The 14,360-nt window shown below is 36.2% G+C and overlaps 1 protein-coding gene across 11 annotated transcripts in view; it reads left to right on the top strand.

Annotated features, from left to right (window-relative positions):
• DMD (dystrophin) overlaps positions 1–14,360 on the top strand; it is a 2,262,230-nt gene that overhangs the window by 1,734,029 nt on the left and 513,841 nt on the right. For all 11 annotated transcript variants that reach the window (XM_023633802.2, XM_070257261.1, XM_070257256.1 and 8 more), the window contains one exon: positions 8,674–8,885. In XM_023633802.2, coding sequence (XP_023489570.2) covers positions 8,674–8,885 — 212 coding nt within the window. The remainder of the gene's footprint in view (positions 1–8,673; positions 8,886–14,360) is intronic.

The following is a 14,360-nucleotide window of genomic DNA, read 5'->3' as shown; positions in this document are numbered from 1 at the left end:
GCTGACTGACATCTTCCCAATAACCTTGTAAGGTGAGCCTCTATCTCTGATGGAAACATCAAGGAACATGTATTTCATGGACTGTGAAAGCTGGAAAGAACCCCAGGAATCATCCAATCTACCCCCTTTTGCTTTACAGCTCAAGATTTGAGAAATCCAATGGTGTTATAAAAGTACATGATTGCCTCTCTTTACCCCTGTAATTGAGAGAGAGCTGGGGGCCAGACACTCTGCTCATTGCCTTGTGTCCATTATTTCCTTTATCTTCATAGATTATTAATTTTCTTGTTATTATTATCCCTATTTTACAGAGAGTAAACTGAGTGTGAAAATCACATTAAATTACTGATCTTTGCCATGTTCAAACTAACCTTAAATGTTAGGCTAATATTATAAATTGTTTTTAACTCAGTCATTTATTCTGAGTCTGTCTTCTAGGAATTTAAACTAAATGCTTGGCTGTTCCTGAATTCTAGCTTTTCAGGATTTAGAGAAAAAGCAAATCTTCAAGTTAGTCACAGTGGCTCGGATTTAATCACGTGCCTATAACATCCCTCTCTTTTTAGCTTTTTGGTCTGAAATGTCTCCGACATTTTATTCTGTGTTTGCGCAGCAACCACATTCCTCCTCTCCTGTTCCTAAATAGAGCAAAGGCCTGTTCACACCAGCTAAATTCGGCTTCATGATTAGTGTATTTGCTTCTTCCTCTTCTTAATGGGTTTAAGTTGAGATTCCTCTTTGCAGAGCTTGGCTATAGAGAAGTTTTCTGCAGAACCACGTTTAAATGCCATGTAGAAGTAGGAAGAACAAATCTTAATAATCCCTATAGTCTTGGTTATGATCAGGTATTTTGAGTTTCCTTGGTTTCTTGTAAGTCTTTGAATATCAAACATTTAGATATGCTTACGTTACTCAAGGTATAATTGTGTCCTAACTTTGTACAAGAGTACAATAATTTTCAGTTCCCTCTTGATCATGCCTAACGTTTTGTTGACTATTTTAGCCTCAAAGAACAGTCTGTTGTGATTCCCACATCTTTTTCCCAGTCCCAACAAATAGTTCAGAGCTCATTGTCTTAACTTCAATTAGGATCATTTTCCTTACAGTTGACCATAGTTAAATATCTTCCACTCTTCACCCATTCAAATGACCTCAAAAGATTAACCTGCAATTTAACTCTTCTAGCTCGATATTTTCTACCTGGAACTCTTGCGTGCTCTGTGGAATCTTTGAGATCCACAATGTGATCCCCCTAGCAGATCACAAATGTTTGCTGATGACTATAATCAATTGTTTAGTCTTCTCTGTACAGAAAAGCAATCACACTGGCTTTGGTCCTTTATGCTTTTTATTCATTGTTGAATTTTATTTTCACAACAATTCTTTGCTTGTGCAACTACCAGTATTTCAGGTTTGCAGCTGAGGAAATTGAAGCTGTGGTGAATCAACTTTTGCAAATTAAATTAACTATTTCATCACAAATGCAAGGCTATAACCCATTACTAACTCCTAGTCAAGGTTTTTTTCCTAAAACTTAGTTGTGGTAATTTCTAATTCTCAGACTGTAACTTTACTGTGGAAATTGCAACAGAGCTGTTTTTTGTTCTGTAGCAATGTATATTCAAAAAGGCAATCATTTCGTTTTTGTAAATAACGTTTTTCCCCAGGAGAGATGTTGTGGGAATTTATATCAGTCAAGAATGTATATCGATAATCAAACATGGCTAGCTTAAAAACTTGAAGTGAAAGATTGGTTAGTACTCAATCAACTGAAGTGTTGCTTTCTCTGCAATATTGTGGTTCTTGACATGATTGCCGAGTTTCCAATTTGACATTTCTGGAGATCCCTAAATCAGGACACATGCTGAGTCCCAGTCTGTCATCCTGACTCTTAGCATTGGTTATTTATTTCCCTTCATTATCCAGTATCTACTTACTGCACAAATCAGTTGAGAAGCTTTCCACGATGGACCTCTGCAAGGAAAAATGCACACATTTGGGTAGCTCTTCAGTTGCAAACAGGCACAGATTGTCTGAGTTTATATGCACATATTTTATTATTATTTCACTTTTGTGTGTCAGATGAATCGGGTATGAATATAAATCTAACAGTGTGGGCTCTAGTGACCAAGTACATTGCCATAATATATCTTTGGCCTATTCAATAGTATCCTGGATGAAGTATTCTAAATGTCGTGAAATTCCGTAGTTTGAATTGTTGCCCAAGCATGGACAATTACCAAATCCATATGAATGTCCAACTACCACAATGGCCCAGTTCCAAGATAACAGCTTCTCTTTGATGATCTTCAGATTTTCTGTTTACTTTTATTCCTTGACAAAATGGAATATATATAAAACTTCTCAAATTTTCTCTTGTGTATGTTTCTCCAGGATCTACTCTTAGGACAGCTGTATCACTTAATTGCAATGCTTTGTTTCTTTTATTAAATAATTGAATAGTCACTTCATTAGTCTCTATGTGTGATTTGTTTCTGTGAGTCGAGTCCAGTTCACTGTCCAATGAGTATTTCTAAATCGTTCTTTATCACACAAATCTACAGCCTAAATTGTATTGTGTCCTTAGCAAAACCATTGCATCTCGTATTATCATTCATATTTGCCAAAGTGATACATATTTCACAGGTTGCAACTCTTTTGAAAAAGAATTCTCCAAAGTTGTATGTAGAAAACATTTTACAAATCAAATAATATTTCATTAAATTTTTACTGAATACAATATACATAAGGAAAAGTGCACATATCATAAACGTCTAGCTTGGTGAATTTGTACAAACTGAATACAACTGTGTAAGCAGCACCCAAATCAAGAGATGAAATATTACTAGAACCTTAGAAGCCCCCATCATGTCTCTTTCAGCGACTACCAGTCCCACAAGGGTAACCACTATCCTGACTTCTATAGTCATCTTACTTTTCCCTGTTTTTGTACATTATATACATGATATAAAATAGTATGTCCTTGTTTTTGGCTTGCTTCTCTCCCTCAACATTATGTTTATGAGGTTAATATATATTATTGCTTATACTTGTATATTTGATTCTTGTTGCTAGATAGTATTCTATTGATAAATATACCACAATGTATTTATCCATTTTACCGTAGATGGGAATTTGAGTAGTTTCCAATTTAGGCAATCTTCCAATTTAGTACATGTATTTTAGTGAATATAAGTATGCATTTCTGTTGGATACCTACCTGGGTATGGAATATAATTCAAATAATATTTTTAAAATACTTGACAAATTGACTAGAGAAATCTTATGGTGAGTCCTTTTGTGAAGGAAATAATCTCTCCATAATCTCTGCTCTAGAAAATGGATTCTCACATATGGTTGGTTATTTCACAAGGGGCAATACATCTGCTGACTGTCTTTCTCATATTCATCTAATTGTACTTACATTAATAACAATATGATATTTTATTGTTGTTATTATCCTCTGGAGCTTAGTATGTTTCAAAATTTAAAAACGTCCATAGAAATATCCTTATCCAATACACACTTGTACTTTTCTATATTACTCAGTCTAAGATTTAATTAAGAAGACAGACTGAGGCAAAAAGACAGGCCAACAGATTCTCTCTGACTTATAGTTTACTTTAAGAACGTTAGAGAAAGAGAGATCATTGATTAGGTTTGCCTTACAGGATCCCCTCCCCATACCTTTTAATTTATGGATTTTTTTTGATCAGATGAGAATATTCTACTAGTAAACATGACATTGAAGATGTTTTATACAAAAAAAATATGGTTGCTGCAAATGCATTGAATCAGAAACAAAGGATGCCCAGAGAATATTTGTTTGCTTATAACAAAGATCATGAAGAATGAGAGGAAAATAAAGAGGGAAATGTGAAAGACTTAAGCCAGTGTTCAAATTATGTAAACTTGAAATGCAATAAAGAGACAATGATTGCTTTTGAAGAAAAAAGACTCAAGGTCCTGGGCAAAGATTAACTTTGGAAGTGGCATTTTTGACATCATTATAAAGAGGAAGCATGGATAATTGAAATAGTCTACATGTACAATTCATTTGACAGTTATTGAAAGCATACCAAGTGGCACTAAGGATTTTTTAAATGAATAAAATTCTAACTTAGACTAGGTTCGTCCAGAAGCCAACCTTGAAACAATGATTTGAGAGAAAGTGATTTACTTATAAGGTGATCCCAGGCATTACCAGCAGGGGAGTGGGACACTGAAATAGGGAAAGGGAAGAAGCCAATAATTGAGCCAATTATTGAGCAGGTTCTTTCTGGGAGCAACTTGAGTTCAACCCTGATGAGTGGAGTCTGAGAGATAGTGAAAAATGCATCTCAGTGTCATCACCCGGAGGGGGTAATTGTCTACCAACTTTCATCCATCATTGGCTGATTCATTTGGCAATTCCCTACAATAAGACTTTTACCACTTTACTAAAATCATTTTCTGTATGGTCTTCAGGGAATTCCATGTGGTCAAAGCCAAAATGGTACTTTTGACATGGTCTTTGAGAAGTCTGACAGCTTGGGTCCAAGTGTTGGCTCTACCACTCACTATCTGTATGACCTTAGGCCGATTCTTTAACGTAGTCTCTATTTCTTCATCTCTTAAATGAGGGGAACAGCAGCAACAACATGAACAATGATACCTACCTCATAAGATCATCATGGTGATTAAATGAGTTAATACACATAAACGCTTAAAACAGTGCTTTGAGCAGAGTAGGTATTCAAATAAATGTTAGTTATTTTGATTTTTATTATCTCTTGTGACATCCATCGCATTTAAAAGTGTTAACCACTCTTGTGTTTTTGAAATTCTTTCTTGTTCATGTTTCTATGAAAGTACATTTTCCAGATATTCCTCCTAACTCTCTGGCCATTCATTCATTTTATTGGCTACTTTTGCTGTATTCTGTCTTCATGTGTTGCATTTTCCAGGACTCCATCTTGAATTCTCTGTTCTGCTCAATCTATACATCACATCAGTAAGAATGAATTCACATTGATGGCTTCAATTTTCACTTCTCTAGTAATGATTTCTAATCCTGGATTTTTCTCTCTCTTAAAATATGTAGCTATGCCATAGCACCTTCTGTCCAGCTGACTAAAATGATAGTCCTATGTGGATGATCCTCAAAACCTCCCACTGAATCAATCCAAGGTTGAACTCATTATCTTTTTCCTAGAACTACTCATCCTGTATTCTTTGGGTGGATAGTGAATAACACCCCTGTCTAACAGGCACCAACCAGAAGCCGGGGAATCTGTCTTAGATTCTTTTGTTTCCCCAGTGCTTAGCATAATGCCTGGGATCTAGTAGATGATAAATAAAATGGTGATTGGCAGGCTAGGTGGATGGACTGATGGGTAGGGGTACATGGAGGTGTAGATGGATTGTTGAGTGAGTCTGTAGCCTGTAAATTTATTTAGTTAAATATTATCTGATGATCATGTACAGTTGAAGGTCAAGGATGAGAAATCACACCCTTAGTGGGATGCACATCCCAATGAACCATGTTATCTTGCTACATTACTCATGCATGACTCCTTTGGGATGAAAACTTTCATTGCTGTGATTGAACAAGCATTCAAATGGTATATTTGTCTAAAATTAAGAAATTTCTACACACATAACAGGAAGAACTACTTTGCTTCTTCCTCATATCAAGTGATGGCCTTTTTAAAAATAGAGATTATGCCTACCCTATTGAAATGAACTGTAGGATGTGCAAAATATTCACTAGCACAAATGTAAATGGTTTACCACGTTATGTCAAAAATACTAGACATTCTAAACATTTTGCAAGCATAGTAAAATATCACTAATTAATGCTGATTAAGACAAAGGCAAACTGAAATCAGAGACTTTTTAAGGAAAGTCAGTTTTATTATTTTCAAATACATGTAGTATATAACAATAGGCTAAGACAAAAAAGATACCAACTATGCATAATAAAGTAGCCTGCTGTGATAAGTTGAAAAAATTGTTTGGAATTAGAATATCAGTCATTTCTATGACTGATGGAAAAATATTTCAGAACACTTAAAGACATTTTAATTTATATTTTAAACAGCTTTCTTATAATAGCATTTACACTGTTAATTTTATAAACCAAAGATTAAATAGAGGACTAGTCGATAACTATAAGTCTCAACTATAAGGGGTGCTGCACTACCCAGTGGGGCAACAGCAGAAATGAAATAAACAAAAAAGAATGTTGCTCAGAAATTATAGGGAGAGATTGACAAACATAAGTTGACATGTTTACCGCAGTTGGAATACAATATGCTGACTGGCTTTGCAACGCATAGCAAACACCTAAACAGAAATGAACCCAATAAAATCATAATGAATGCCACTTACTTGGTTTTACCTATTCTAGATACCAGATTCTTGATTTCATGTTGCAATCACTAGTTTTGTTTTGTTTTGTTTTTAAAGATTTTATTTTTTTTCCTTTTTCTCCCCAAAACCCCCCGGTACATAGTTGCATATTCTTCGTTGTGGGTCCTTCTAGTTGTGGCATGTGGGACGCTGCCTCAGCGTGGTTTGATGAGCAGTGCCATGTCCGCGCCCAGGATTCGAACTGACGAAACACTGGGCCGCCTGCAGCGGAGCGCGCGAACTTAACCACTCGGCCACGGGGCCAGCCCCTGCAATCACTAGTTTTATAAGGTCTATCTCGTCCTGATGCTTATTTACAAAATGCTCAAGTACTTTAGTTCATAACTTCTCATAACTTTATGAAGGTGACAACAGGGTTAATTAAGAAAGACTAAACTTATATCATGAAATAAGAAGCACAATTCTACAGTTCTGTGCTACATACATTTTATTTGTTCATCCAGACAGTCTTTGCCCTTCTCTACCCTGCTCTCTATTCTGGGAGGCTGATCTGTGTCATCATTGGTCTTCCATGCCCTCTGACTTGCAGTTGGTTTAGCCACTGGGGAGCTCTAGTGGGAAATTGAAGAGAGTGGACAGAGTGAAGTCAGGACATTTATCCTCCTAGTTCCCTCCCTATGAAATTGCCTTAGGCTGACTGTGTCTCTTGACAAAAGGTTACTGCTCTTCTCAAGGTGGTTTCTCTTCGTAATTCTCAGCTTCTGGCTGCTTACTTCCTCTCCTGATTTCTTGGGCTTCAATGTAGTAACTGCTTCATTGCTACAGGGACTAGTTTCTTTTATCATTTTTTGGTGATTTTTCTACACTCTGATTATGTTGTAATTTGTTCCTTTCTAAATAAACCTCTCAGATTATCCAGGGCAGATCACAGAGGAATATGTATACCCAGCTAAGATAGTCTAGAGGACAGTGGGAAGACATTAAAGAGTTTAAATGAGGGAGTAGGGTGATCTGATTTATAAAATTTATTACTCTGTCTACAGTGTGGAAGTTACAATGGAAAACAGACTTGAGGCAGGGCGACTATATAGAGTCTATTGCAGACACATAGGCAAAAAATGATAGAGCTCTGCAGCGGCAATATGTGGAAAGAGGGAAGAAGTTCTATATGAGAAAAATGAGTAACAAATTATATATGGTGTTTGGTGAAGCTTAAGGAAAAATCTAGAATGGCAGGTTTCTTGCTTAAGAGATAAAGTAGATGGTGGTTTTATTGCTTGTTTTCTATGACATTATTTCCTCTTTATGAAACCAGCTTAAAGAAAAGTTAACGTGGTCCTTAAAGAAAAGGAAAAATAATGTGGTCATGTTTATTTTTAGGATTCTAAAATAAAATGTTTCAGAGCAGAATCTATAAGGCATCTCCATCTTTGACTCACAATGATACCAAAAAATAGCCTTAAAATGTCTGTCTTACTTACAGAATATAACTGGCATGAGTTCTTAGATATCGTTACAACAAGTTTCTAGTATGGCTATCTGCTCTTAGGATGCCCCGGAAGAAGACTCTAGGAAAAGGTTTTAAGAGCAAGTGGTTTATTGGCGAGTTGAGGAAAATATCCATGGGGGGTGAGATAGTGAGACAGGTAAGGCAAGGTAGCCAATAAAAGATGGTGCATTATCAAGCAGGTTACCACTATGGGCCACTGGACCTTTGTCCCACTGAGAAAACTGTGGAACCCTTGTAAAACACGTTTCAGAGTTATTTCTGCTAGCATCAAGAGGGCTAAAATATGCATACCCCAATACCTACCATCAGTCACTGGTCACAGGCTGTTCCTGGCAGGTGGACAGAGGGGAAGCATCAATTCTCTGGTGTTATCTAGCCTGCCACTTAGATGTCAAAGCAAGCTCTTTGTGGCAAGACAAAATCTTCAAGGAATGAAATGCCAATGATGGTATTGGAAGTCAAGCTGTTAGGCACTGAAGCGGTAAGGGCAAAGGGATTTGGGCGTCCTGCTATAGTACCTTTCTAAAAGATTATTTAGATTTTGCTCTAGGGACTGAGAATAGATGGAGTTCAATTTTTACCTATCCTACTGATGTTCTAGGTCACCTTCAAGAAGATAATTTAACAGAAACTCACATTTACCGTTGAAAAAAGTAAGGAATTCCATTGTCCACCATCCCAGCTATAATACAGTGAACAGTTTTTTAATGAGTAATATCAACTGTGAGATAATATTTGGATGTTAAATTTCAAATGTCTTCTCCAGACTAGCATTTACTCCTATATATTTATTTTTACTTTTATTCCAGTTGAAAGAATTCAGAGTCAGTGGGATGAAGTACAAGAACACCTTCAGAACCGGAGGCAACAGTTAAATGAAATGTTAAAGGATTCAACACAATGGCTGGAAGCTAAGGAAGAAGCTGAGCAGGTCCTGGGGCAGGCCAGAGCCAAGCTTGAGTCATGGAAGGAGGGTCCCTACACAATGGACGCAATCCAAAGGAAAATCACAGAAACCAAGGTGAGTGTCAAAGATATGCTCTTAAAATAAAATACCGGTTACACTGGATAAAATTATACCATGGATTAAAATTTGATGATTTTTAATGTAAATATTTTAAAAGAAAATTACATTTAAGGTGAGATGAACAGTAGAATTTTTAGTCAAAGTAAAGTAGAGATTAGAGGAAAATTGATGGCTAATATCAATCTTAAAATTAATTTTGTTTAATAATCTGGATATAATGAGGTAGTTTTCACATTGCACCATGCTTTAAGATCACTTCAAAGTTGATATACATACTTATGTAGTAGCATGAAGTCAATTAGTTGGGCTTAATTCCTTTCTTAAAAAAAGTAACGTCTCCTCCGTCCTACATTATTGGATGGAGAAGGGAGGCGTGAGCGTAAGGCGAAGGCAGCGATAAAGTGTAATCTCACTTTCTCCTCCCATTCTCTGACCTCCAGCCCAGCTTCTCTACTTCTTTCTCTTCCTGCTCTTCTTCCTCCTCTTTCCCTGCAAAACTACATCATATATCTGTCCACTTAAGAGCCTAGAACTCTTCAGGACAAAAGGAGAAAAGGGAAAGGAAATAAAATTTGTTTAATGACTATGTTTTATCAAGCACCATGCATGGTGCTTTACGTGCATTTAATCCTTTCAAATCTCATATTTAGTTTGGAAAGACTAAATATTGATCAGTTTGGAGAGGCCCTAAATGCTGGACAATGTGTAGCCTCTAGGAGATTATAAGCAGAGAAGTAGCATGGTGGGAACTTGATTAGATTGAGTATTTGATCAAAACCCTCTATAGATTTTTTTTTCTGGTGGAAAAAGGCCTTCTGCTAAACAGGTATCTGAATCTCAAATTAGCTATGTCATCTGACAAAAAAGCCTTACAGTTTTCTTGAATGAAGTGGCTTCCATTTCTAGATTAGTCAGTGTTTAGACTATGCTAAGCCACATAACATATGTATTTATGCTAGGTCTATTTGAAAAATAAACCCTGAAATCTCAATAGCTTAATATAATAAAGTTTAATTCCCTGGTTGTTTCATAGTCCAATGGAGGTTGAAGAGCCCTTTTTGGGAGTTCTCCCTCAAATGGTGACTTGGGGAATTCAGGCTTTTCCAATTTTGTGCAACTGTCATTTTAAACTCATAGCTGCCCAAGGTTACTGCAAGAGAGTAAGAGAGAATGCGGTCAGTCTATCCATGAGGTTTAATGGGCAGGCCTGGAGATTGTGTATATCACTTCCACCCATATCCCGTTGACCAGAATTTGTTCCCACTTTAATTTGAGGAAGAGTAAGTGGGAATGATGAACTGTGAGCTTTTAGCCAGTCTCTGCCATAGGTCCTTTTCCAAAGGACCTGAGCTGCTATGAGGACAAGATTTTTATTTATGTGAAAAGAATGTTAGAAAGTCGGATAGGGTTTTACGGACTTATCATTACCTCTCTTGGAAGCAACATCTAAATGAATAAAAATTCTTTCTTTCATGAGATACTTGTTACCACTAAGATTTTCTCCCTCGGATGAACCTAGATGAAATTTCCAGATTAAGGATTTCTCATAATGATTTTCCCAATTCCTGGTTTGACTATGGGGAATATAGAGTCTATGTGGTTATTCTTGAAGGCTCTGATCTTATCCATAAGGTACTCAGTGTATTATGCTATTTATTTTTCCTCCACAAAAATTTAGGATTTTATGAATCTAGCAGATCGTGGAATGAAGTAGTTAACTCGTAAGGAGGAATTAACAGGGAAAAAGAGTTTGGACTGGACCCTTGAGTTAGATGAAGGGAAGGAGACATGAGAGGCATACAGTGATAGATTTGATTAGAGCAAGAAGACTCTGGAAGTTGGCAAGTGAGAAATAATCTTAAAACCTATGAGAATCCTAAAGTGATGACAAGAGTGATTAGGGTTTAGTAGCTCTTAGAAGAGTAAAGGGCCTCATATAAGAGACAGAAAGAATCGCAAAAGAAAGTATAAAAGGAGGAAAAAAACAATTTCATCAAAAAAAAGATGTTTTAAACACCTAAAACAAAAACAAGATTGTATTATAATTGTTATCCTTGTCAAACTTTTGAAATAAAAATTTTGCTTTTGAGTTGTCAGTCTAAAACTATGTTATAAAAATGTCTCAGGTATTACCTATAGAAACGGATGTTTTGTGTTAACATGTTTAGAAATTTAATGTTATATATTGCTGCAGCTTCAGTGTAAGTTCGTTATACAGATAAAGATGACCAAAGCTGTAATTTTCCCATCCATTTCCTAAAATATCATATGCTAAAACTAAAAGTAATCCTAATGCTAATACTAACTAACATTAAGCAAGTACTTGCTATTTGTCAGAAATTGTGCTAATCACTTTACATATATTGGCTTATTTCATCTTCTCAAAAACATTCTGTGAAAAGTATTATTATTGGTCCCAGTTTACAGATCAAAAAGTTGAAGCCTAGAAAAGTTCAATAACTCCTTTTAAACGTAACAGAGTTGGGGGGCCAGCCTGGTGGCATAGCACTTAGGTTCAGGTGCTACGCTTTGCCGGCCTAGGGTTTGCAGGTTCGGATCCCAGGCACAGACCTACACAGCGCTCATCAGCCCATACCGAGGCAGGGCCCTACATACAAAATAGAGGAAGATTGGCACAGATGTTAGCTCGGGGCCAATCTTCCTCACACACACACACACAAAAGTAACAGAGTTGAGCTGTGAATGCACAGAGATTACTCTTGTAGATGATTTCACAAATTTTCTCTTGTACCAGTTGTCTATGTGGCTAAAACAAATCAAGAAAATACCATGAGGATCAGAAAGGGAGACAACTGTAATTATGAACTGACAAATACAATTATATGACTGATAAGCCAACAGGTGGAAAATGAAAGCAATGAAATGCTATACTGGGGAGAAGTTTTCATATTCTGTTTTAGTGTGAAAAACTAAAAAGAATAATTGCAAATTGTATTCCATTTTTAATGAAACTATAATTTTTATTTCTTCTGAACTTCAGGGAGCTTATAAAATGGAGGTCTGGCCTTTATGTCTAATGTGTTATCACTACTGAGTGATATTAGCTGACTCATCACTTACAATTTTTTCTTAGTAAGAAAATGTGAAAAAAGACATAAAGAGACATTGGATAATTTGACCAGGATCTCCTTGCTCCATAAGTTCTTTCTGAGTCTATGTGCCTAAGATGAGCAAGAGAGCTGGTGCACCTCGTAAGGCAGTTATCAGGCTGTGTCTTCAGAGTTGGAGAGCTGTGATTATGACAGCCGGCCTCCCTTGCAGCAGCATCAGTGATGACGACCCTCACTGCCGCAATGAAATGATTTCAAAGGCAACCGCCAGGACTGTTCTACTCTTTGAAAATTTAAACCAGTCACCATCCCTGAACTAAAGAAAAAATTATCTACAATTCTGATATTTTAATGATTCAGAATTGCTAACCTTTGTCTATAATCTCTTCCATTTCTTCTCTACATATTTTTAATTGTCCTCATTATGTAGACAAAATTTTGAATTCTGATTTTGAACTTAGTATTATTACATAAATATTTGTGTATGTTGCTACATAACTTTTAATAATTATTATTTTTAATTCTTTATAATATTTCATTATCTCCATCTTTAACCATTTCCTTACTGATTGGACATTTTTACACAACCTCCTCCTCTTGGTTAGAAAAAATAATGGGGACAATAACAACCCCTTCATAGAGTAAAAATCAAATTTGAGGTGGCATCTGGGAAAAGTCTGTCTTGAAAGCATAGTGTCAACCTATAAAAATCAGAACCCAGTTCGAGAAGCAAAGAGTTTATTTGGGATCAAAGAATTGCAGTTCAGGGAGCACAGATCCAAGTAGAAACTCAAATAGTGTCCTGATTGCAGGAGAGGGGCTCAGGGTTTTTATGGGAAAAAGGAGAAAGAAGAGGTGAGATGTTTTTAAGAAGAGTTCATTGGTGCCGACTCTTGGCTATACATGATTGGTTATTGATTCTACCTTCAGCAAGTCCACGGTCATCAGTCTTGTGTTCAGGATGTCCATTCTCTTGCTGATTTCTCAAACATTTGCTTGTAAAACAATTGCCATATTGGTCCCATCCAAAGGTTTGGCCCAGTCCAAGTTTCAAGGAACAAAACAAGCAAGGGAGTTCCTCTGGAATGTCTGCTCCAGCTCTATTTTAAAATGGCTCCACTTGTGTCAGTTTTTCACAATGGTGAGGGTGGAAGGAGATAGCAACAGAAGAGCCTTTGTTTGGCAAAAGAACAGACTATAGATGGTCTATCATGTCAATAATTAATGAGCAGGTCATTAAGAGATGCCCATAATATATGTATAGTTTCTTTTTTTCCTATACAACCCTTAATTTTTCAGAAACAAAAGCATAAAGTGAGTAAGTAGTTGATTTTGTTAACCACATGACTTGATTTGATCTTCTCCATGGCCTTGGTAAAACAATAATATTCTTCTAAGATGGAAAGACAGATGCTAGAGAATATCATACAAGATTTCCATCCTAATCAAAATCCCTGCCAATAAGCTATGACAGAATCCTATGAGAGAGGATGCCATTTAACTTTCATAAGAGATAAGATGGTATGCCATTGACACTTAAAATTGCCAGCGATGGTCATCATGGGATTTATTTCATTTGGCAGAATCTTGGTTGACTTCACAACCTATTCCCCAGGCTATTAAGATTGATCCAAACTTGGCAATGGATTCTTTGCAAAAATTATTTCTTGGTGATTTTAAACTTTCTTTTCCAGTGTCAAGAAAGATTTACCCAGGCTCAGAGTTTTCATTTGTTTTTTCCCCCTTTCAGCTTTCGAAAGAGAAATTTCCTTTCTGTCTGCTTTGTGATTGCTTTTGTGTCAAATTCAGCATAAAAGCTTTTCAAATGTGATGGCATTAGCTGTTTTGTGCTTGGCTGAGCTAAGAGTACATGAATTCAATAGAGAAGTGAAATCTTGTTTGAGCCCCGCTGATTTGGCCATATAATACTTAAAATTATCTGAGACAAGAAATCCAATAATTTATCAAATTATTAACTAAACATTTCCAAGGCTGAAAAATATCTGTGTTTTGTAGACATTCTTTAGGGAACTTGAAAAATAGATATACTGTAATCATGTAATTAATTTAAAAAGCTAAACATGTTATATATAATAAATACAGTGGCTATTTAAGGATCTAAAATTGTTATACCAGAAAAGAAACTAATCAGGGATAGCTTCTTCAAATATGGAAGTAGAGCCTTATAGTTTTCATTATTTGGGGCCTTGGGTGGTATTAGATAATGTCCTTCTCTGCCTTAAGGATATGTACAGTAACGGAAGCTGAATTCTTCTTTCTCACATTTTGTTTACTGTTTAGACTTGCACAAAATTAATTTGGCAAATTAACCCACACTGGTATTTTGACCTTTGGATTTCTGATACAACAGTGTAAAACATTATCAGAAATCTTCTTG

Source organism: Equus caballus, chromosome X (genome assembly GCF_041296265.1).
Source record: "Equus caballus isolate H_3958 breed thoroughbred chromosome X, TB-T2T, whole genome shotgun sequence".
NCBI classification, from domain to species: domain Eukaryota; kingdom Metazoa; phylum Chordata; class Mammalia; order Perissodactyla; family Equidae; genus Equus; species Equus caballus.
The sequence above is the reverse complement of the archived record's forward strand: the minus strand, read 5'-3'. Positions and strand labels throughout refer to the sequence as shown.